Source organism: Notolepis coatsorum (genome assembly GCF_963971535.1).
Source record: "Notolepis coatsorum genome assembly, chromosome: 7".
In the NCBI taxonomy this organism is placed as follows: domain Eukaryota; kingdom Metazoa; phylum Chordata; class Actinopteri; order Aulopiformes; family Paralepididae; genus Notolepis; species Notolepis coatsorum.
The window spans coordinates 15,347,743-15,373,336 of record NC_140171.1 but is presented as its reverse complement, the minus strand read 5'-3'; the positions used below and the strand labels follow the sequence as shown (position 1 = coordinate 15,373,336).

At 41.4% G+C, this 25,594-nt stretch overlaps 1 protein-coding gene across 1 annotated transcript in view; it reads left to right on the top strand.

Annotated features, from left to right (window-relative positions):
* Positions 1-25,594, top strand: part of LOC311232302 (NACHT, LRR and PYD domains-containing protein 1-like) — a 52,484-nt gene that overhangs the window by 7,690 nt on the left and 19,200 nt on the right. Inside the window, exons 3-10 of the mRNA XM_084319055.1 lie at positions 5,636-5,748; positions 12,991-13,137; positions 13,906-14,085; positions 15,119-15,331; positions 16,852-17,022; positions 19,747-19,920; positions 20,045-20,094; positions 25,035-25,582. Coding sequence (XP_084175181.1) covers positions 5,645-5,748; positions 12,991-13,137; positions 13,906-14,085; positions 15,119-15,331; positions 16,852-17,022; positions 19,747-19,920; positions 20,045-20,094; positions 25,035-25,582 — 1,587 coding nt within the window. The 5' untranslated portion in view covers positions 5,636-5,644. The remainder of the gene's footprint in view (positions 1-5,635; positions 5,749-12,990; positions 13,138-13,905; positions 14,086-15,118; positions 15,332-16,851; positions 17,023-19,746; positions 19,921-20,044; positions 20,095-25,034; positions 25,583-25,594) is intronic.

The window sequence follows — 25,594 nt, the reverse complement described above, 5'->3', positions numbered from 1 at the left end:
TTGTGTTACTTCCTCTTTCAATATCTGGCAGTTATTCCCCAGGATATCTCCCTTCAGGGCCTTCAGACTGCACACTGAAAGAAATGAAGCCATAAGGAAAACGTCAACGAGTGAACTCTTCTCTCCTTTCTTTCATTGAGTTCTTCAGAGTTCTAATCACAGTATTTAGTATTTGGTGAGAAATAACTTAAAACTACCGTAGAATTGTTCGAGATTGTTCCTTAACCCTTGCACTGCCACACGACAGAAGGTTAACCCTTTACTATCACACAACCGACGGTCGTGTGGCAGTGAAAGGGTTAACATTCTGTGAATTGTCCTAGTGAAAGGGTTAACTGTTTGGTAGTGCGGCAGTGACAGGGTTAATATGAACTATCTCTGTATTTTAAACCAATAAATAAATCAATAAAGAAAATAGATAGGTTATTCATGTTCATGGAGTCTAGGGCTGTCTTAAATACTTCGAAGCTTCGTTCGATGGCACAAGCTTCGAACATTAAAAAAAAATGCAAGTAAAAAAAAGAAATTCAAATATTTTCTTTTCAATTATTTTTTTTTTTTTTAACTTTGTGCGTGTGCGTGCGTGCGGCCATTGGGTGGGGCCGGGGGACAAATACACTGGAGGAAAGTAACCCAGCTCAGCACTGCCCAAATTATATCATCACTATTGCCTGTTTGAAGGATATCATCCTCAAACACATATACACCACCTACACGCCTATTCTCAGTCCTTGCCCCACAATGGTGGAATGAACTACCCACCCCAGTTAGGACAGCCGAATCCCGTCCAATCTTTCACCGTCGACTAAAGACGCACTTCTTCAACAATTATCTAAAATTAAATTAAAAAAATGTAATAAAAAAAAATCTAACCCTAACTAACTTTACTGTCATGCACTTGTCCTAATAAACTAACCTACACTGTAACACGCAACACTTTGATGAATATTGTTACTCAGCTGATAGAGTTGTATCCTTCCTGATGACCTGTCGTACAAGAACTTGTAAGTCGCTTTGGATAAAAGCGTCGGCTAAATGACTAAATGTAAATGTGAATGTAAATGCCTTGTAGAATTCCACACATAAGAAAGAAAGATACTGGGATGAATAAACAAAATAGGAAATAAAATGTAGAAATGCATGCAATACATAAATAAATATGAATCTCCATATATGAAATAGAACATTTAGATAAGGTGCTACTGAGATGTTTTGGTGAGTTCTTTGTTTTTTTGTGGAAGTAGCCCTTCTTAAAAATGCATGAACATTCACTGATAATTGGTCTGTAGTGGAGTCTACATTGCCGGACCATGTAAAATCCGGACCTTGTAGACTGACATAATTCTGTGCATAGTTTAGTCTACACAGGCCATATTTCAAATAATCAAAATCTTACTTCATTCATCTTAAACATTCTTGATTTGGGGGATTGGTAGTTCCCATGAAATCTGAAGTTGTTCAAATGACAACAGCGATCCACCTTGAATTAAATCACACAGCCGTGTTGGCTGCGTCACAGTCACGAAAGGGGCTACTTAATTCATTAACCCAATCCACTTTATTTATAGAGCACATTTAAAAACAACAAAGTTTACCAAAGTGCTGTACAAGTCCCACAACATAAGATTAAAAAAAAAAAAAATTATTCGAAGCTTCGAATTAAAATAGAAGCTCGGCCCCGAAGCTTCGATTGCCAAAAAAAAATTCGAAGGTCAGCCCTAAGTCATGTGCGTGTTAACTTGCTAGGATGTTTTTGGTGTGTCCGCTGACACTAGAAGTGCTCTGGAGGCCCAGGTAGCTGCGTATTTGTACACTGCAAAAAATGAAATCTTATCAAGTGAAAATATCTTGTATTTGGTACAATAAGTCCAATATTGAGTAGAATTTTTTTCTTTATTTTGGTAAATTTGATCTGGTTTTAAGAAAATGTTAATCTTGTTTTCTTAAAACAAGATTAAATTGACAAATCAGGGGGAAAAAAATCCAAATGATCTGCCAGTGGGACTTATTGTACCAAATACAAGATATTTCCACTTGATGAGATTGTTTTGCAGTGTAGTTGTAATCGGGGTAAATGTCAAGATTAATGACATGCCTCAACACTTAAGAAAATGTACGCTATTTGTATTGAACATAGATATAGATGACTTAATGGATAATATAAATAGAAAACATTAGGGGTGTAAAGGTACACGTATCCGTAGTTTCCGTACCAACCGTGTGTACCGCACAATCTAATTTCTAGGGCTGACGTTCGATTTTTTTTTGGAATTCGAAGCTTCGGGGCCGAGATTCGATTAATAATTCGAAGCTTATTTTTATTTTATTTTTATATAGAGATTTTTTTTATTTTGTGGGACTTGTACAGCATTTTGAGGACCAAGTCTAAATATCATACTTCTGAAGTATCCACAAATTACTGCTGTGCAGATATCAATAAGACATAAGATATCAATTTTTCTCCCATCCCAATTTCGTATTATCCAATTCTACCCTCCCCTGTCTCGAACGTTGTTAGACTATGCCTCCCACTGGTCGGCTGCAATGTGGACCAAGCCTTGCATCACGTGTCCCCTCCGGTACACGAGGAGGCAGCTGTCGCATCTTTTCACCTGCACAGTGCAATCTCTCAGTGGCAAGGAGTAACGCGTGGGAGGCTCACGCTGCCCCTGTTGCTTCCTGATTCTGCTGTACAGGCACACCAACCGACCTGTAGGAGTCGCTGTCCACAACGTCCGATCCCCACCCACCGGCTTTCCCACCCCCTAATACTGCCAATTGTATTAGTATCAACGACCAGCCAAGCCGGAAGCAACGCCGAGAGCTGGGCTCGAACCCACCATCTCCTGCGTTAGTGGCGAGCGCCTTGCCCACTGCACCACTTAGCCGCCCTCAATAAGACATGTTTGATGTGTCCTTTATTACCGTTGCGATCCACATCATGTTTTGGGAATGGTTACCTACGTAAGACGTGCTGTCTTGTTGGAAGAAAGACTAAACATTCTGTGAAAAGTTGACAGTTGGTCAAACAACCACACTCCTATGCAGAGCTGTCTCTATGCCTGTATATTCATTAATTTATGAATGAATAGCAATACCTTATCTCATAGTGACTGCTACCTTATCATGGATCTGTAATTATAAACGAACTATACATCTATATTATTCTGTGTTAATTCAAAGGTACTTGTTCTTATGAGCTTTGATTGATTGATTGAAAAGTTTATTAACAGATTGCAGAATGGGTACAGTACAGTACAGCTCAATACATACAATTGTTAAGGGGATGCAGACCAGAGAAAGACTTTCGTCTTGTTTACATCAGGGTCCCCCATTTTCAATTCATCATATGACACGCACGACATACAGATAGACAGTACTGCTACATCTATACATTTATGACATACCAGATTTGCAAATACAGATACTAAAAAAAAGGTTGGGTAGGTGGGGTGGCGTTGGGTGGGGCTGTACATTGCAGGGGGGAGGGGGGGGGGGTTGGGTACGGGGGGGGGGGCACTGTACATTGGAATACTGACAAGGCCATACTTGGTCTTTACTGTACAACTGGGTTAGGACATTTGTAGGGGCCAGTTTCGAATTGCAGTCTCCCGTAGGTGTTCTTTGAGAGTGTTTTTGAAAGTGGGTAGTGATTCATCACATTCCTTTACAGCTTTGGATAGGGCGTTCCACATTGATGTGGCATAATTGCGAAATGTGTTTAGTCCCTTGTTTGAGCCGAATCTGGGTTTTACATGATTTGTGGAGCTCCCTCTGGTGTTGTGATCGTGGTATTCACTGACCTTTGGGAAGTATTTTGACATGTACATGGGTACCTTGGTCGTGTAGTGTATCTTGTAGACCAGGCCCATTACAAGTTGCTGTACTCTGTCGTCTACTCTAAGCCATCCTAGGTTGGCAAAGTGGGCAGGGGTGAGGTGGGTTCTAGGATTCAGGTCAAGCAGAAGTCTGACTAGTTTGTTTTGAGATGTTTGTAATATGGTTTTTAGTGCCTTTGAGGTGCTTTGGTACCATGAGGTGCAAGCATAGTCGTAGTACCCTTGAATGAGTGCTCCTGCCAGAGTCTTCAGGGTATTCTTGTTTACCAGAGAGGAGATCCGGTACAAGAATCGAGTTTGTTGGTTGACCTTTTTTATTACATTGGATGCCATTTTGTCACAGGAAAGATTAGCCTCTAGGATGGAACCCAGGTAGGTAATTTCATCTTTCCTTGTGACAATATTGTCACCCACTGTAACTGAGAAGCCGTCGGTCTTGCTGAGTTTGTTATTTGAACCGAAGACAATGGACTCTGTTTTGCCCATGTGTAATGATAGTTTGTTGTCGGCGAGCCATATGCAGATTTTGCCTAGTTCCGAGCTGAGGGTTTTTTCAACCTGTAACTTGTTCTTGTCAGAGACCAGCAGGGCTGCGTGTTACTGTTCCGCAACAGTAAGTTACTTCCGGGGTAGGCCTGATTGGCCCCGACAGGCACGTGACGCGGCAAACTCAGGACGCGCAACGAGGCTGCTGAGAGCTGTCGCGCGGAAATAGGCTGTCTATTGCCATTCTCTAACACAAACTCTAACCTTAACCAGCTCCTTAACAGCGCCTAAACTTAACCGTTCTAACCTTAACCAACTCCGAAACAATGCCTAACCTTAACCTTAACCATGCCTAACCTTAACCATAGAAAGAATATTGCCATTCTCTAAGACAAACTCTAACCTTAACCAGCTCCTTAACAGCGCCTAAACTTAACCGTTCTAACCTTAACCAACTCCGAAACAATGCCTAACCTTAACCTTAACCTTAACCATGCCTAACCTTAACCGGCGAAAGAATACACGTTAAAAAAAGAAATCACGTTAAAAAAAAAAAATTTGATGGGATTCGAACTCGTCAACAACGGACCGCAGGATCGCAGGACCGCTGCTCTGCCAGGTGAGCTGAAGCGCAGAATGAAAATCATGGCGGAGTAGGACGGTTACATAATTCCGCAAGCTCTGCCGCTCCGCTCCGCGGAGCGTGCCGCGCGGCAGAGAAAGTTGCGCGTCACGTGCCTGTCGGGGCCAATCAGGCCTACCCCGGAAGTAACTTACTGTTGCGGAACGGTTAAAAGCAGCAGGGCTAATGTTGCCATTTTCAAATGAACAGTAAAGGAAGTATTTTTCACTTTAGGTGTTTGACATTCTCCTATGCACAGAGACACAGCCTTGCTGGAACTAGTTCTCATAGCCAAGGGCCTAGTTGTGTGATATTGTTTGTATGTAAAGTTGAATAGTTTTGTATTTTTGCTCTTATTTTCAAATGGAATTTCTTTATATGTAAATGCTATGTTATTGTAATTAGTTTAGCTGCAGCCTGTTTTTCCACTGGTGAACAAGAAGAGAAAATAAAAACAAACCATGTGATTTGTGATGACAACCTTCCTCGGACTCTATTTTTCCACTGCTTGGCCACATCCTAACAATGGTCAATAACAAATAAATATACAGTGATATAAACAATTACCATCCAACAATCTAAATATACCGTGATATACATTTTATATCCATACCCCCCCACCCCCCTATTGTTTCACTTGTGCTATAAGCTATGAATAAACCATACATTTTTGTATGTATTTGTACAGAAACATCTGATGGAAGAAGAAGCTGAGGACAAGGTGGGGGAGAGGACAGAAAAGAGGGATGATAACATGGAAGGTCCTCCTACCAAAAAAAAGACGGATGAGTCGGCAGAAGGGTGAGAACGCTCTTTCATCTCCCAAGATAATCTGTTGATATCCTAGAGTTCCATAGTAAGTGCCTTTTATTCCTAAAGCACATTTTAAACTAGTTGCACCCAAGTGATGTATGGCACTATAAATAAAACATGGTAAAAAAAATAAAGCAATACGACATAAGATTAAAAAAGTACATTTACAAGTAAATGAAACAGAGTAGGTGTGAGATCAGACTATCCAGGCTAAAAAAGCCCAGTTTAAAAGCTAAAAGGCCTGGCAAACAGGTCTGAGATTAGGTAGGTTTATAACCCGGTAAACGGTTAGGTTTTTAACCTGGTAAACAGGTAGGTTTGAGATCAGGTAGGTTTATAACCTGGTAAACGGGTAGGTTTCTAACCTGGTAAACAGGAAGGTTATTAACCTGGTAAATAAAGTAGCTATAATGAGTCGATAGATAAAAAGCAGTAATGGCATGTAGGTTACTCACCCTACTCATGTACAGTAGTAGGGATGCCGCAATCGATCGGCCAGCGATCGGTATCGGCCGATATTCAGTATAAATATGAGATTGGGGAATTCCGATAATGCTTTCTAGTCGCCGATTGTGAAAAACGATCGATGGCGCGGAAAAACATGAGCTAATTCTCAGCGGAGTTGGTGTCATTGTCGCATGCTAACTAACCTAAAACATGTCGATGGTGTGGAACTATTACAAAGTGTCTGAGACAGATGCAACAAATGCCATCTGCAATGTATGTCAGAATAAAATACCTTGTGGGGGAAGCACTGTAAAAAGTTTCAACACAACAAATTTAATAAGACACTTGAAGTCCCATCACCCAGAGGAGCATGGAGAGTTTGTTAAGCTTACCGCAGAGAGTAAAAAGAAAAAGGCAGAGAGAACCAAAACAGCCGTTAACGCAAACCACTTTAGAGAGCACCTGTGCGTATAACCGTGATAGTCAGAAGGCTAAGGCGATCACAAGAAAAGTTATGGAATTCATAGGGCTGAACGACCAGCCAACCTCTTAAGCTGCAACGTCCCTCATATGGGACGTTTTTCGGATTTTTTGCAACAGGCACTTTGGCGACCCCTAGTGGCTCGGGTGTGCATATTTTGAAATACAATATATATATATATCGAATTGAAGGCTTATTTGTTGCCTGTCGATAGCGACAAAATCCGTTCAGTGGTTCTCGAGTTACATGCCGGTATTTGAGGCTTGTGCAAAGTACACGGTATTGCGCAAAATACCACTCCCGACTCAGGCTGCAGTAGTTCCGTCAATCTAGATCCGATCTAGAAAATGATTGTGGATCGTTGTAACCAATGAGTGTGGCTTTCCAATGATACCCCACATGGGGATCTAAATAAAGAAAACTAAAAACAGGAAGAGCAAAACAGCCGACTGAATTGAAGTCTGAGAAAACTGAGTTTTTCTTTGTACACAGTTTACCAAAATCACTCCTAATCACTCATTTCTGAATGGATCTTTATGAAATTTGGATATGTACTACATAAGGCTTCATGCTATGGCTCAGTCTGGATTTGTAAGCCATACCACCTTCTGGGGAAATACTACCTCTGGACTACTAACTACTACAGAAAAACTTGAGTAACACGTTTTTTTACAACTCAAGTTCAGACCTATGTTACTCTATTACGTTAGCACTAAAAGTGAATTTCTTTTCTGGAATCAGAAACTTCAGAATGTCATCTTTCAAAAGAGACCAGGCTCATGCATATGCTATAAGTATAAAGTATGTTGTTTTGGTTTGCAAAAAAAGTATACAGTCCTCAAGTTCAAGTAAAAAAATTGCCACTTTTCTTTTCGATATGGCTCATAGACGATCTGTGATCGGTATCGGTGGCAAAAAAACATGATTGTGGCATCCCTATGTAGCGTGATTCACTCTACGTTCAATTTATTCTGCCTGGTATCAAACGCATGAAAAACAATATGGCGGTGAGCTACAGTTCTGCTCCGCTTGTGCTACACCTCTGGCTTCACTGCTCCAGTCAGAAAAGCGCGTGAACAGCAAACGCATAATGTGTACACTAACTCCTCTTTAAAAAGGAAAAAGAAACGGCTACCCCCAGGTTTCGAGGAATGGCGCAATATTCCGTCTCCCTTGCTATGACGTCCTGCTATAGAATAATTCTCCAGGCGGCCGGGTAGCGCAGCGGACTAAGCGTCTGTCTACCACCGCAGAGACACTGGTATCGAATCTGGCTGTCACTGGTGCCTCCGGCTTGGGCGGTCGTCATACTGACACAATTGGCAGTGTCAGCGGGTGGGAAGCCGGTGGGTGGTATTCTGGTCGTTGTAAACAGCGACTCCTACAGGTCGGTCAGGGCGCCTGCACAGCGAGGGAAGGAACTGGGTAAGGTAGTGTGATCCTCCCACGCGTTACACTTCCCCGGTGAGAGTCCTCACTGTCAGGTGAAAAGAGGCTGCTGGCTGTCTCCTATGTATCGGAGGAAGCATCTGATAGACTTCAGGGTCCCTAGACGACCAGTGGGGGGCACATGCGCGCAACGACCAGGAAGGGGAGGGGGATGTAAACTGATTGGGATGGTGCGATTAACTGGTTGCCATGGTTATGTAAACTGATTGGTATGGTACGATTTAATGGTTGTTGTGGTGATGTAAACTGATTGGTATGGTACGATTTAATGGTTGTTGTGGTGATGTAAACCGGTTGTTATATTGATGCAAACTGGTTGTCATAGTGAATTTAACTGGTTGCCGTGGTGAAGTTAACTGGTTGCCGTGGAGAAGTTAACTGGTTGCCATGGTGAAGTTAACTGGTTGCCATGGTGAAGTTAACTGGTTGTCATGGTGTAGTTAACTGGTTGTCATTGTGAAGTTAACTGGTTGTCATGGTGTTCAGATTCTCAAGGGTGTATCACAACACCTCCCTCTAGATCAAACAAAGGGTGTGTGTGTGTGTGTGTGTGTGTGTGTGTGTGTACTAGAGGCTGACACAGGAGTGGACTTTGACTCCCACCAGGGTTAGAAATTAACTAACTAGACGCAAAGGATATCTGTTGTCAAGCTGCTTTTGTATGTTGTAGTGTTGTCACGATACCAACGTTTTGACTTTGATACAGATGGGAAAGGTCATGGAAAATATTATTAGATGACAGAACATGGAAAATTATTTATACAATTATTTAATTCATTATAATTGTAACGCTATTGAATAATAATTAATTAATAGTTAATGCAATTATTCTGTTACAGCTACTGAGCTATAATTTATACTATAGCTAGCTACTGTGCATCAATATCTTCCTTTTGAATGAAATAGGTTCAGGAGAGCTGGATGCAATGAAAGCTTTTGACAGGTTGGAATGGTCGTATCTATGGGCAGTATTAGAAAGGATGGGGTTAGGAAAAGGATTAATTGATATGATTAAAGTATTATACAAAGACCCATCGGCCATGATTACAACAGGCACAATCACCTCCGAAATCTTTCCGGTATCACGTTCTTCCAGACAGGGTTGCCCTCTTAGTCCCGGACTATTCGATCTATCATTAGAGCCTTTAGCACAATATATAAGACAATCCCAATCCATAGAACCAATCGTAATCAAGGGCACACAACACAAAATTAGTTTATATGCGGACGACGTAATACTGTTCATGCAAAACCCCAACACCACATTGCCTCATCTTCTCAAGTTGAGTGAGGACTTTGGAGATTTATCGGGATTTAGGATAAATTGGCCGAAGTCGGCCTTCCTCCCACTTAACGCCCCTGCAAAAAGAAATATAACCCTCCCAGTAGAGATACCTATGGTAAAACAATTTAGATGCTTGGGAGTTGAAATATTTCCTACCATAAGCCAAACGGTGAAGCACAATTACATAAAAATCCAAAACAAAATCAAATACGACCTTGTCAGGTGGTCAAAACTTAAAAACTCAGTACAGGCACGGATATCAATAGTTAAGATGGACGTCCTACCTAGAATCAACTTCTTCAGCTCAATGCTACCGTTAGCCCCTCCAAAGGGTTACTGGAAATAATTACACTCCTCCACATAAAAATTTATTTGGAATAACAAACCACCACGTATAAAAAGATCCACCGCACAGAGAAACAAAGCAGACGGTGGTATGGCATTTCCAGATTTCTACCACTATTTTAAGGCGTACACTTTAAGACCACTGACAACATGGTTTGATCCCCAAGCATCAGTATCCTGGAGAAATTTAGAAGAAAATATAGTAGCTCCATATAGGCTGAAGGACATAGTATACACCAAATTATCAATTAAGCAATGCGAACGGAAATTTGGCCCCATAATCACTCATGCGATCCGGATATGGCGTGAAACACAAAAAAAAGATTCTATCCCACATAAATGGCATAATCATACTCCCTTATTCAATAACAATGCACTCTTGATTGGAAAACAACCTATAAGATTCCCTAGATTGGGACCAATTGAACACCACAGATTCCACAAATTTTTCTATGAAAGAGAAACATTAGGAGGTTTTGTATCAGGTTTTTATTATCAATTACTAACGTCCTCGTATGAAACCCTTCAACTAGACACTGTCTGGAGGAGGGATATACCAGACCTGGAAAATGACTTTGATTGGCAAGGAGCCTGGGCAAATGTCCGACTCACATCAAGGAACCCGGATCATCAACAAATCAATCTGAACTATATTCACAGGACATACTTGACTCCTATAAGACTGTGCAGAATGGGGCTTAAACAAGACTCCAAATGCTCCCAATGTACAAATGGGGACGAAGGAACATTTATGCACATGTATTGGGACTGCCCACCAGTTAAGGCATTCTGGAAAGATGTGTCCCAACAGTTATCAAAACTCGTATCTTGGAATATACCTGTACACCCCTCGGTATTACTATTGAATGATGTTTTTGAGTTTGCAGTGAATCCACAGCTAAAGAGATTGGTTTTATCGGGTATCACAGTAGCTAAAAAGCTGATCGCATCACGCTGGTTTCAACCGGAAAAAATTTGCCGGAAAGTTTGGTTTCTTACATATCTCGATGTGATATATCAAGAAATATCTACAGCAAGAATTCTGGGTCTCAATGAATCCAAAATGACAATGTGGGTAGAAGTGGTGGAGAGAATAAAAGCTAGCTTATAATGGTAGTGTCTGGTTAGGAGTGAGGGATAATGGAGGTACTATCCAAGGGGGGGTCCGGGAGGGGGGGGTTCGAGCTGGAGCATATGTGTGTAGGGTTTTAGAAAATAGGTATTAGGGGTATATTCTATACTAACATTTATATAATTTTATATAATTTATATAATTGTAATTTATTGGATATACACTGTATACGGTCAAAATGTTATTATGGACTATTTTTGTTTTATCTTGTTTCTGTACTTGCATGTAATTTTAACCACCTTGACTGAAAGTTTCATTATGCATTATGTGTTGAGTACTGACTTTTAATAATTTTTGTTCTGCAATAATAAAAAAAATATAATAATAATAAAAAAAAAAAAAAGGATTCCCTAGATGGGAAAAGCAAGGCATACACTCATTAGGAGACGTTTTCAACAAACAGGGTTTTTGTAGTTTCGATGAAATACGCAAAAAATGTTATCTCACCAAGTCCACATATTATTTTTACGCACAGTTATTGGCATGTTTGAAGGCTCACAGTGTTCCATTAACGATACCAATTGCACACCACAGATACCACAAATTTTTCTATGAAAGAGAGACATCGAGAGGTTTTGTATCAGATTTTTATCATCAATTACTAACGGCCTCGTATGAAACCCTCCACCTAGACTCTATTTGGAGGAGGGATATACCAGACCTGGAAATAGATTTTGAGTGGCAAGAAGCCTGGGCAAATGTTCGACTTGCATCAAGGAACCCGGACCATCAACAAATCAATCTTAACTATATCCATAGGACATACTTGACTCCTATAAGACTGAACAGAATGGGTCTTAAACAAGACTCCAAATGCTCCTTATGTACAAATGGGGACGAGGGGACATTTATGCACATGTACTGGGACTGCCCACCAGTTAAAATATTCTGGAAAGAGGTGACCCAGCAATTATCAAATCTCTTAACTCTGAATATACCTGTACACCCCTCGGTATTACTGCTGAATGATGTTTTTGAGAATGCAGTACATCCACAGCTAAAGAGATTGGTTTTATCGGGTATCACAGTGGCTAAAAAGCTGATTGCATCATGATGGTTCCAACCGGAAAAAATGTGCCGAAAGGTCTGGATTATTACATATCTCGATGTGATTTATCAAGAAATATCTACAGCAAGAATTTTGGGTCTCAATGAATCAAATGAAAATGTGGTTAGAAGTGGTGGAGATAATAAAAGCTAGCATATAATGGTAGTGTCTGGTTAGGAGCGTGGGATAATGGATGGATTATCCAATGGGGGGTCCGGGAGGGGGGGGTACGAGCTAGAGCATATGTGTGTAGGGTATTAGATAGCAGGTATTGGGGGTATATCCTGTATAAGACATTTAACTATATGGTGATTTCATTGGATGTGCACTGTTAATAATGCTTGTATATCTTATCGTGTGTTGTCATGTTTGTTTATATGTTTGTTTAAAAAATAATAAAAAAATAAAACGCAAAAAAAAAAATTTGCAGTCTAAAACTATATCCATTGAATAAAGACCTGGCGCTGAAGGGGGATCAGAGCCCCCTGCTGCTGGCGGTCAATGTGTTAATAAGGTGAACAAACATTTATTATATGGTGCTTCAATTAGAGCAATTATGAACCTAGTAGGAAATAAAGGTAAGAAAAAAATATGGTCTTATATTAGAAAGGCTACCCAGTGTGCCATCAAAAATAAATAAATGCTCCTCCTCCAAGCAAGCGGCAAGTCTTTTCTGACGACTGACAAGTGAATTGACAAACGCAGTGTCGTGACTCTGCTTGCTTTGAGCGTTTGAAAACCGCGCCCCCAGACATCATATTTGAAGATGCTGATAGGCTAAATTTAGTTGCATGATCCATTTATATATCCATCAGTCAGGTGTTGTTGTCGAGCGCCCAGGACAGAGTGACATGAAGCACAAAAGAGAGGGGGGAGAAAAGGATGCACAAAACAATGATTTATATTTGATATATTAACGTTATTGTGCATTTTAAACAGAAACATACTTAAAATGAGTAATTATTATTTATTTTAAACATGTTTATTATATTTTTAGGGGTCTAAAATCCAAAAACACTATCTTCTCCTTCTCTCTCCACCAGGGGGGGCGGCGCCCGAGCGCCCTCTATGGACCAGCCGCCACTGGAGGAGGTGTTGGCTGAGATCAACCTAGTTGCAATATGTGCGAGGTGGGAAGAGGAGAAGCATCGGGAGCTTCTGCCAGCTGTGAAGAACTGCAGGAAGGCCACGTAAGTATCAACGGGAAGTAATACTTATTTGAAATGAATACATAAAAAAATTAAACATTCAATAAGAGATTTGTAACAGCCTGTGAACTTCCACCTCAATGTTTACGGTCAGTAATATAGTGTATTACACAAACTAGAAGTCACAAGTCCAGTAATGCCAGAGTTGATTTACACTTCAACAACATCCCCATTTTCACTCTATGAAATGGTACTGAAATTGTCTCATTTAAGCTCTTATTCATCACCATATGGCATCACCAAGACTGCCAGAGTTCCAAAAGAGGTCTTGTGCGTCTGCAAAGGTGCATTCAGTACTATTTGGGATTGTTTGGAATGAGGACCATGTAGACTCAACCATAAATGATGTAATTGGTTTGTAATTTAGTGCACCTTTTTTAAAGGCCCAATCAGTGATCCAAACGTAAACACACCCACAGCACACAAAAAAACAAGAAATAAGAATCGAGAATTTTTTTCATTCTCTAGCTGATTGACTGAGCTCTTGATACCGCTAGCCAACATGTAAATGAGTTTTTAATTGTATTCATTGTATTATATGGCTATAAAAGGTTTGTTAACGTTGGTTATGTTTGTAAACACTAGAGTGAAACAAATCTCTATACAGTACCTATATTTACAAGGTTAAAAAAGTTGAAAGTAGTATATCTACACATCGAACTCTACAAGAATGAAGGAGAATATACCCAACATTATATGGTGAAAATCACAGATTGGGGCTTTAATGTATTTTTTCTTCTGCTACTACAGACTATACACATTCAACGAAGACATGGACATTCTGAACTCCATTGTTCAGGCAGCAGACTCCTCCCTGAGAGAGCTGCATCTCGTTGGCAATCCATACTACAGCGAATACTACACCAGAAAAGGTCTTGGGTCTGTCCTCGCTGCTCTTACAGCTCCCGGCTGTAAACTGGAGACGCTCAGGTCAGACGTAGATCTTTTAAACAAACCGTTTCTCTTGACACTCTCATGACTACACCAGGGTTTCCGTTGTCCGGTAATTACCGGTTTTTGACCGGCAAAATCTGTTGAAGTCCGACATATTTAATCTCTCCGGTCATAATGTCCGGTGAAAATAATTCCCTCTAAGCACAATTTGATTATTTGAATTGTATTAAAATAGGCTAAAATTAAATAGCCTATGCGATGAACGAAACAATCATTACATTTGTTTCATTGTTGCTTCACCAATAATGACAACGATGTGTCAGCGGGAGCTTGGTGCTGGATTTGCGTGAGCATGCAGCTGCAGAGCCGCAGAGCCCACAGAGCTGTGCCCGCACAGTGCAATACTCCAATTCAGCCATTGGCAATTCAGCTGTTGGGTGGGGGCGCTGCTGAGCGGTCCCCAGACCGGACCTGAAAACACAGCTGGCTCTGCGGCTCTGCAGCTGCATGCTCTCGCAAATCCAGCACCAAGTCGTTGGGAGGTGGAGATAGTCATCACGCAAACCCACGATAATGTTGCCGTCTCTCTCTGCCAAATTTCTCAGTTCTTCGCTTGATATAATTAATACAAATGTCCAATATAACGGAATTCGTTAGCTCATAAAAATGTGATTATAACAGACTGCTGTTTATTAATGTCGGGCAGACTGCCCACCGACACCTCAAGTCGGCAGTAGCACGAAGTCACGAGGGACTTATTTTATTTGGAATATATTAATGACTGTATATACGCAAAAGTAGCCTAGTTTTAAGTTAAAATATTATAAATCTACATGCCTTGAGGATGTCATTCTTTATATAGCCTGCCTATCAATTGTTTTTAAGCTCAATAAACTCTGACCGGAATTGATCCCATTTGTCCGGTAGATTGAAATCTACCGGACACTGAGACCGGCAACAATTATTTCTAACGGAAACCCTGGACTACACGTCGTAATCGCCGTCAGCCTTCCTTTCATTCGCACTGTGCCCAGTTCTTGGTGAATGACGCGTCATCCTGTTTCCACAGATTGTCTGGGTTTCCCCTAGGCCACAAGGAATGCAAGTTGCTGGCATGTGTCATCAAATCAACACACTCTCTCCTGAGAGAGCTGGACTTGAGATGCAGTTTCCTGGATTGGATTGTATTTGATGATGATGATGATGACGATGATTATGGGAGCCCTTCGATTGCTCTTTCTACTGCGCTGATGGATCCAACCTGTAAACTGGAGAAATTCAGGTAAGTGTCTTTAGTGGTGGGTTTCTGTTTTGGGGGGGAAGGGGGTCCTCTTCAGTCTTCTCCAAATTGATGGCTGAAGAACAAAGAAGTGTGGAAAAACCTCCTATCTGCACTTTGCGAGGCACTAATACCTTGTTGGTATTGTTAACACTTTCAGTGCCAGCCGTTTTAGCCATCCTTGTACTCAATGGGCCACCGCTGTAAAAGATAGGGATTTTCACTGTGCGTCGCGGTGTTTGCAGGGCTATATCTATATTATATATTATAGCTATGGAGACAATACTATGGCTCATTTGACAGTAACTATCCCTCGTACAACATGGGGGAAAGAATAAATGTTATCATGTATACGTTCGCGTGTTATACCGTGGTGAATATTGTATAGTTTCAGAGTGATCCTGGCTAATTCCTGGTAACTGCTTTATGGAGCGATGTGTGAATTTAGCTAAAAGCGTTCGCGTTGCTCCCCTGGACACGCTACTATTTCCAAATCAAAGGTATACTGTATAATAGGTATTATGTTTCATCATGAATGCATGAAAAGGGGAGGGGGTCGTTTTTTTTATGCTTTGATCGCCAGCAACGGCATTCGTTTTGAATACTACATACGTTGATCGGCTGGATCGATATGAAATCATTGTAGGATCAAGGTGGAATTGACATCAGATAGTCCTTACCTTTGATCAGGGTTATTCCAAAAAGAATATTCCAATTGTCTGACCGCGATTTCCAGTATTGATGTCGATCGGTCCCTGACATGAAGTGGCACAAGATATGCCTCAAGTGTGCTGAACGCATTTCGAAGTGCTCGGATGAAGCGATTTACTTGGCTTGGTCTAAATTCTCCGCCCGGACGAAATGAGCTGAGACACGCATAGGCCTTTCACACCGGCCGGGCTCCGTGCCAGAGCCGGTTCCCGAACGTAATCTCGAACCGGCCGGCACGTTCACACCGGTAATAATCGGTTCGGAACATGAAAAATCGGTGCTTAGTGTTTTCTTAGAGGGCCGAACTAAAGCCTCTGTCATGTTCCGAACCAATTATTCCCGGTGTGAACGCGCCGGCCGGTTCGAGATTAATTTCGGGAACCGGCTCCGGCACGAAAGGCCTAACGGTGTGAAATAAGGTTTCAAAGGGTAGGCGATACTGCCACCTAGCAGGATTCGGCCGGTTTTGCGCACTCAGCATAAGTCCCAATGATACACAGAGGTCCGTGACACGGCATAGAATAAAAAAATCTAATAAAAGAAAAAACGATAAACCAGAGAAATCTCGGGTTTTGGCGCTCAACCGCTAGCGAGATAAGCCAAGAAATCTCGGGTCTGGCGCAGAAAGTGTTAACGCATAATATGGTAATATAGTCTAAAAACAGTGTATTGTATTGGGTATTCTTAAAACATTTAATTCTGCGAGAAAACAACACTTTCACAAAAATGAGCATTTTTCAGATAGGAGGTTTTGCTCTTCGGCCATCAAAATATTTCTCGGCATTTAACAATGTAATTTCTGTTACTTTTAGGATGAGCGGTTCCCACCTAACAAGTGAATGCTACAAGGCGTTCACCTCAGTTCTCTGTTCGAACTCCTGCCTGAGAGAGTTGGATCTAAGTAACAACGACTTGCAGGATTCAGGAGTGAAGCATCTCTCTGCTGGACTGGGGAGTCCAGACTGTAGACTGGAGATACTGAGGTATTAACATACGATCACGTTCACGGTACAATCTTTACTTATTTATTTAATTTATCGCATTGTCCCGCACATAATTAATTGATTGATCTTTATTTATCTTGCATACAAATTGCAGTAAAGACTAAATGTAAACGTAAACAAATGAGTCCGTCTTCATCCGTAGAATAAACAAACAAGGATGAGTTGGAGAAGAGTTGGAAGGAAGTACAGCTTATCTAGTTCTGCCCCTTTCTTACAATATCATAACATTTAAAATACAACTCTCTTTACTAAGAGAGAGAAAATAAAAATAAGGTTAAAAAACAAGACGACCATTTTTTGTTTTGAAGAAATCAAAACATTCCCTGAGAGCAACTATCTATAGTTCAAGCTTTTGTTCATTTTCAAATAAAACTATAATTGTGTCTTGTTATGCTAATCTTCTGTTATGTTAATGTTAGTCTTGTTAGTAGTAGAGGAAATGGCATGTTTGTAGCCTAAAATGTATTCTAGCCTACATCTAGGTGGGGACCAGGTTAGGTGGGGCTCGAAAATATTTCCCAACTACCCAAGAAAAAGTTTGGGAACCACTTGTGAAAAGATTTGAGAACCACTGGTGTAGATTTATCACACGCCTCCTCCGATACATGTGGAGTCGTCAGCCGCTTCTTTTCACCCGACAGCGAGGACTCTCACTGGGGGAACGTAACGCGTGCAGAGGTTCACGGCACGCTATTTCCCCCAGATCCCCTCCCTGCTGAACAGGCACCCTGACCGACCAGTAGTAGTCGCTGTTTTTTCAACGACCGGGATGCGTCTATTCTTATCCTAACGGATTTATGCTTCCGCGTTCGCGTTTTGCAAATCTGATTGGCCACGGACGTTTCTGGTGCGATCTGATTGGCCACTGACGTTTCTGGTCATGTGATATGTGCGCCCAATTGCGTGACGTGCCCATTTCCACCTCGAACAGCAGAAAACTACCTAACGCCTAGTTTATCACTGGTTAAGCTTAGGCGACTCTTTCGAAGTTGGTTAAGGTTAGAGTTTGGAATCAGGGCTGGCGTTCTATCGCCCTGCTCTAACACAAACTCTAACCTTAAAAAGAGTGCCTCGAAAGAGTGCCTAAGCTTAACCGGTGAAAGAACTTGCCGTCACACGATTGGCGCGACCAGAAACGTCGGTGGCCAATCAGAGCGCAAAACGCGAACACGGAAGCATAAATCCGTTAGGATAAGAATAGACGCGACCAGGACACCGGCTTCCTACCCGTGAACACTAAACACTACCAATTGTGTTAGTAGGGATGACTGACCATGCCGGAGGTACCGCTGACAGCTGGATTCGATCCCAGAACTGTGCAACGTTATTGCTCTGTTTTGCAAAAAGCGACCCCACAAACTGACATGCACATGCTTTTAAGAACGGTGTGGACAGCTGGATATTTTAAGTTAAGTTTCCCCCTTAAATCATAACTTCCCCCTTAACTTTAATACTGTTTTATTTCTGCAAATTACACCAGAAAAAGTGGGGTTGTCTTATATTGGCTGGTTGTCATGGTGATGATGGGGGGTGACTCTAGAGACGGGGGGGGGGGGGTTACTAGAGAAGAGGGGGGTGACTAGAGAAGGGGGTGTGACTAGAAAGGGGTAGACTCTAGAGAGGGGGGGGTGACTAGAGAGGGAGGTGACTCTAAAGAAGGGGGGGTGACTAGAGAAGGGTGGGTGACTAGAGAAGGGGAGGGGGGGTGACTAGAGAAGGGTGGGTGACTAAAGAAGGGGGGGTGACTAGAGAAGGGGAGGGGGGGGTGATAGAGAAGGGTGGGTGACTAAAGAAGCGGGGGTGACTAAAGAAGGGGGGTGACTAGAGAAGGGTGGGTGACTCTAGACCATCCCTGGAAAATAAAGGAAGTATGCCGGAGACTCCATTCACTATGACGGGGCAGCCGTTCAGTAGCCGACTTCTCCATCGACTTCCGCACTATCGGCAGCGGAGAGCAGATGGACGGATGACGAAGCGCTACAGAGCGTCTTTTACACAACGCCATGAATGATTCGATAAAGGATTAATTAGCTATCTGATCCGTATGCTAACTTACTCTAATCACTGTTGAACTTCAGTTGCACTTGCTTTTTGATTGTGGGCGGTGGCTACAACCACGGTAGGGGCAGATATTAGCTTAACAGTGATTTGTCAGTCAATTCAGAATGGCTTATTTCAGTAGGGAGAGTTCTTGTCACAGCTGAACAGCAGAAACTGCACTTGGTACAGATTTCACATTTTCTCAGTGTTGGTACAACCCCACATTGCAAAGCACTGGAAAAGGCCATTTTTACAATAGGGGACCTTTAATCAATATTCTTTTGGGGGGAAAGCAATACTTTAATTCCACACATTTTTAAAAGATCTGTGGATGTCTTTTTTTTTTTTTATCATTACTCTACATACACAGCACCTATAATTAAATTGAAATACAATTAAAAATAAAGGTTGTCTCGTAATCTGGGTCGTTTTATTTTGGTCAATACGGTATTTATCGTTTCCATTCAGAGGAGCATTTTGTTGTTTTTAAATCATTCTGCAGGCTGTCAGACTGTAGAGTCACAGAGGAAGGCTGTGCTTCTCTTTAAAATCATTCTGCAGGCTGTAGAGTCACAGAGGAAGGCTGTGCTTCTCTTTAAAATCATTCTGCAGGCTGTAGAGTCACAGAGGAAGGCTGTGCTTCTCTTTTAAATCATTCTGCAGGCTGTCGGGCTGTAAAGTCACAGAGGACGGCTGTGCTTCTCTGGCCTCAGCTCTGGGCTCCAACCCCTCCCACCTGAGAGAGCTGGACCTGAGCTTCAATCACCCAGGAGACTCGGGAACAAAGCTGCTCTCCGATAGACTGAAGGACCCGAATTGTAGACTGGAGAAACTCAAGTTAGTGCAGTGCACATACTGTTATCCATGGGGAATTATTACTTTGAGCAATATTATTAATCTAGTTACTTTCATAGCCAAGCTGAAGGTCCCTGGTTCAACATCTGTTCTTCTCTCTCCACAGTTTGGACCATGATGAGGAGCACTGGATCAACCCACAGCTGCTGAAGAAATGTAAGGATTTGACTAGATCATTTTACTCGTCAATTTTTTATTGTTTTGACAGAACAACATGATCATTTTGGTGCCATGTTGCTGCGCTAGTGCTTGATAATAGGCTTGTTTGAGATGACTGATCGCTCACCTCAAAAATAGCAACACGGTCTCATCAGAAAACGTAAATAAAGTACTAATTTACCACAGGAAAAAAGGTACATAATGTACATAGCCATAAGTAATAAATTAAGTATCGGCGAAAGTCCAAAGCAAACAACTCGACCAGGAGTCGAACAAACAATGATTATGATCACAGGCGAGTTCTCTCACCACTAGACACCCACTCTGATACAAACACAGCAATACTATGATAAAGATTCATTTGAACCTTTAACGGTTATGGTTAAGATAGAACATTTGTGTAAAGGTTATGGTTAATTTAAGGTAACAGTGTGGTTAAGTTTATTTTTTTAAATTTTTTTTGTTTTGTTTTATTAGGACAATTACAAGTATCATGACCCTGCACTTCAGAGGATTGCACTTAAAAGCATTACTTAAAACACTTATTTCCAAAGTGGTCCTCGATGGAATACATTTTACAAAAAGTTAAAACACAATAACAATAAAAAAAAATAAACCCAATACAACAAGACATAAAATAAATTTCGTACCTTGCACTACACTAAGAGAAGATGGACATGTCTCAATCCCAAAGAAGCGCCTTTACTTTTGTTAAAAAAAAAAGCTTTAGTCTGGCTTTGCTTGATGTGCATAGGCAGGCTGTTCAATAAGGAGATACCAGTGTAAAAAAAATAGTTTCTTGCCGTCTTACTCTATACAGCAGGACATAATGCTGGCTCACCGTGTTACGGTGGTGTTTGTTTCTTACCATATCTACATTTGAGGACATGTACTCTACCATTAACTATATCATACATGTGGTTTAGTTTGAGTTGTTTGACTCTATCCTCGACTGGTAATAACCCTACTCTTTTCCTTTCTGTGGGACCGATATGAGTCCTGGGAGGAGCATTTAGCATGCATCTAAAGACGTTGTTCTATGCAACCTGTAATTTGTTCTTAAGCTTTTGTGGCACGTGGAACAAGAGTAGTCAAAGTGACATTGTATAAGTGATGCTACTAAAAGTTATTAAAGTGAGGGGCGCCCCCGTGGCGCACCGCACGCCCACGCCGCCGTCCCGGGTTCGCCTCCCGCTCCCGGGGGATAATCTGTCTCATTTCCTCCCCACTTCTTCTCCCCTTCTCCCTCTCCTCTGTCGGTCATGTCTGACCATGAAAAAGCTGGAAAAACGCTCAAATAAATCTTTAAAAAAAAAGAATTTAAAGTGTGTATCGATACAGGAATTTCAGTTTCTTTGAGTTCTTGGATAGAGCCATGGCTGCTATTTCCTCCCCAACAACAGATTGGTCCAGGGAAGATATTTGTCAATTGATTTGTTTTCAATTATGTTTCTTTCACACTGTACCTTGATTTTATCACATTTCTTGAGCCTCTTATTTGTGCCAAATAGGATGATATACACTATTTAGAATTGACACCGGCCTGTAGTTACTAGCCTGGCTTTTCCTGCCCTTTTAATACAGGGGAACCACTCTAGCTGCTTTAAGGTCCTTTGGGAACTTTCCAGTCTCTATTGAGAGGTTCACGATATGCATCAGCATCTTAGCTGTTACACTGACGCTGTCCTTTATAAATCTTGCTGGCATATTGTCTAGTCCTGTCGCTTTAGCCATTTTATTTAGAACATCACTTTCCGTTACCTTGCTAAGCTGTAAACCATCTTTAGCTACAGTATGTTCAGGCGTTGATAAAAGAAGAATCATAGTATCATTTAGTTGCTTCTAACTTCTCTACCAAGGAGGAGGCTACAGTGGTGAAAAAGTAATTAAAGTGATTTGCAACTTGCGTTTTGTCCTGACTAATGTTTTGAGCCTTTCCTTTGTTAGTACTTGAGGATCCAATATCATTAAGAACAGACCATAGTTTTTTAGGCTGTTTCAGATTTTCGTTTACAACGGTTATATAGTCATTTGCCTTTGCTTTGTTTATTTTGTATTTTACTTGGTTCCTTAGTCTGACATACGGTAATCGTAATAGTCTTGTTGCTGATTTGTTCTTTTGAACCTGATAAGGGCTCTGTCTCTACTCCTGATGGACTCTAATATAGGGCTGGGCGATATGGCCAAAAATGATATTGTGATAGCGATATCAATAACAATATCATATCACTCGATATTCGATATTGTTAAGTATAAAAGAATTAAAAAAATGTATTTATTAAATTATTACCATATATATATTTTTAAACAACAGATGTATGTTTATTTTGCAGCAATTCTTTGTCGTTGCCGCCATCTTTAGTGTTACATCCCCTCACACTCCAGTTCTCAGGCTGCAGCTGGTTTGAAAGCTAAAGTAAACCGGCTTCTCTGCTGGCTGTGGCTCCAGGGGAGTTGAACAGTTCTGGCTCTGCTAGTTTCTTTTCTATCTTTTGGCGCTTATTTGGTGGACAAACCACCGCACATGTGCACCGTGACTGGAGACTAGCTCTGCTAGCACACATAGCCTACTGTGTACAGACGGTTTCAAACTGTATTTTAAATTGGAAAGCAAACTAAATAAATGGACAAGAGAAAAATAAATCTCAATTTATAGTGTTTCATTGTCCTTGTTTTTACATAATCCCTTTGAGCGTGGGGCGCTTTAGTGTGTTTGCGGGTACAAAATGTCCATATGATCACTGGCTAACACTCCTGACTGGCTAATTTTCTCTGAATCAGATACCAGGATCATATCTAAAGTTGTTCTACTGTCTGCTGACACAAATATGCGTTGGTTCTTTTATCAGTTAGGATTAGGGTTAAGGTTATAGTTAGTTTAAGGTGACAGTGTGGTTATGGTTAGTTTATGGTGACAGTGTGGTTCGGGTTATGGTTGGTTTACGGTGATCGTTAAGACTAATATCTACCATAGTCTGAAGCCTAGTAAGACTTAGGGGTGGGAATTTCATCACGATACGATATAGATTATTTGGACAACGATACGATATTTGCCGATATCACAAAGTGCCACGATACGATTCGATTCAGGTGCCTGCGATCTATATGAGACGGTGTCATATGTCCATTGAACACAATCAGTAACATCAACAAAAAAAAGGCAAAGAAAATATCATTTGATATTTTTCTTTTTAAGCTCTTCCAGACATTTAAATGAAAAACAATATTGTTTTTAATACAAATAGACCTTGTTTACTGTAAAGACAACACAACCTAAAACCCCTCCCTACCTCCCTCTCCCAAACCGTTCCTACAACCATTTAATGTTTCATGATTATGTATTAATTTATTATGCATTATATTTTTTACATTTAAATATCAACATTAAGTGTATCCTCAGTAAATACTATCAAACTCCTCTGACCTAATCTGGTCGACATGGGCATAAAGGAATGGCGAGGATGCAAAGCATGTTGGATGCATTTGACCCAACTGTACAACTGTACAAGCGAAACTGTACATTGGAATATCGACAACCATACTTGCTGTTAGGCGGATATGAGACTCGCCAGGGGATTTTCAAAATAAGAGTATCAATATGAACTGATCTTTTTGCGTTGCATCGATCCTATTGGATCATTGATAATTAGATCAATGTATCGATCTGGTTCGGTGTATCGTCCCACCCCTAATGAGATAATATCTACCTTAGTCTGAAGCCTAGTAAGACTAATATCTCCCTTAGGCTGAAGCCTAGTAAGAATGATATCTCTCTTGGTAGGAAGCCTAATATATCTGGTTAATAACATCTGGTTGATGTGTGGTTTCCCACGTGGGGGACCCAGGTTCAGATCCATGTGGGTTGCACACAGACCCACAGCATCCGTGGTATTGCACATAATTGGATTGGATTGGCTGGGATTGTGCATCAGAAAAAAACTCCGGTCCCGGGCTTTCCCTTCTCGGGCAAGCAGTAGCTGTTATCACATTCACTGGGGAGGCTGGGAGCAGCTTTCGATTATGTGTTTTTGACTAACGTTGGATCAATAAACGCGATCAATATTTGGAATGGCGATCAGGAATTGGGATTCATCTTTTTGCAGAACATCTGATGTGAGGTAAGGACTCTATGTTACCAGTCTTGGGTTAATCAGATGTTTTTTTTCTCCGCCATCGCTGTGTGTGTGTGTAACGTTAGCGCAGACCACGGCATGGATAATCGATTTTTCAGCCCGCTTCTCTAGCATGCATAAGTACACATATACTATCGATAATCTAGCGTTTATTTGAAAACGATTCATAAATCAGCCGAAAAATTACAACGTGTTTTGTGTATTCCAGTAAAGGGCGATTATCGTGGAATTTCTCTGGAATTACTAGACATCTCCAAAACTATACTCGTATTCAAAACCGTATAAAACTGAAATGTACCAATGAAAAAACAATCCGTTTCGTACATGTTGACTGCAAGCAAGTCATTGATAAGTGAGGTGTGTTTTAGACCCATAGCCATAATTTAAGATATAAGTTTAAGCGTTTGCAAATTTCCCCGTCCTCCCATTGACTTCAGTGTTGGCACGCTAGCCCTAATATGGTCAAAGGGCATGGCTCTGAATGAGTTAAAAACATTGAATCAGGGCTATGAACATACGATGCCTGGTCATACGGCATTCATTCAATCTACATAATCAACATAGTTTTCACAGACACGAGCCACATCGTTACACTACAGAACTAGCAGGTGGACAGGAAGTGAAGTGGAGTCACTGGCTCAAGTTGAATCAAATCTGTTGCTACATCAGGTACAAACGATGAGCGCCACTTAGTGACCAAACATGGCACTGCACCTAACTAATAACACAAAAAATATAATGGGCACATTTGTGACTGTTACAACTTCTGATTAGTCATCACTTTTTTTTCTTTTCTTTTTTTAGATGACTGTCAGCTCGCAATGGATCCCAAGACGGCGAGTAAGAATCTCTTACTGTCCGAGGGGAACAGAAGAGTGAGGCATGTAGATGAGCCGCAGCCATATTCTGATCGCCCAGAGAGATTTAAGAACAGTCCTGTGCTGTGTAGAGAGAGTCTGACAGGACGCTCCTACTGGGAGGTAGAGTCCAGGGGAGATAATTACGTAGGAGTGGCGTACGGGAGCATCGGAAGCAAAGAAGAGGAAGACCACACAAGCGACGAGCTCTGGTACTGTGACATTCATCCTGACAGGGTTGGTTTTCGCTTTTTTTTCAATCACAACTGTGGAGAAGACACCGTCTTCCTCGACGAACACGATGACTTCCTCTCCTGCAGACTCGGCGTATATCTGGACTGGCCCGCTGGCGTCCTGTCATTCTACAATGTCTCCGCTGACGCAATGACTCACCTTCACACGTTCAACGCCACGTTCACTGAACCCCTCTACCCGTGGTTTCACATCGGTCTCCGTAACGAGTTGACCTTGTGCAGAATATACGAGATTAATGACGTGAGTATTTCT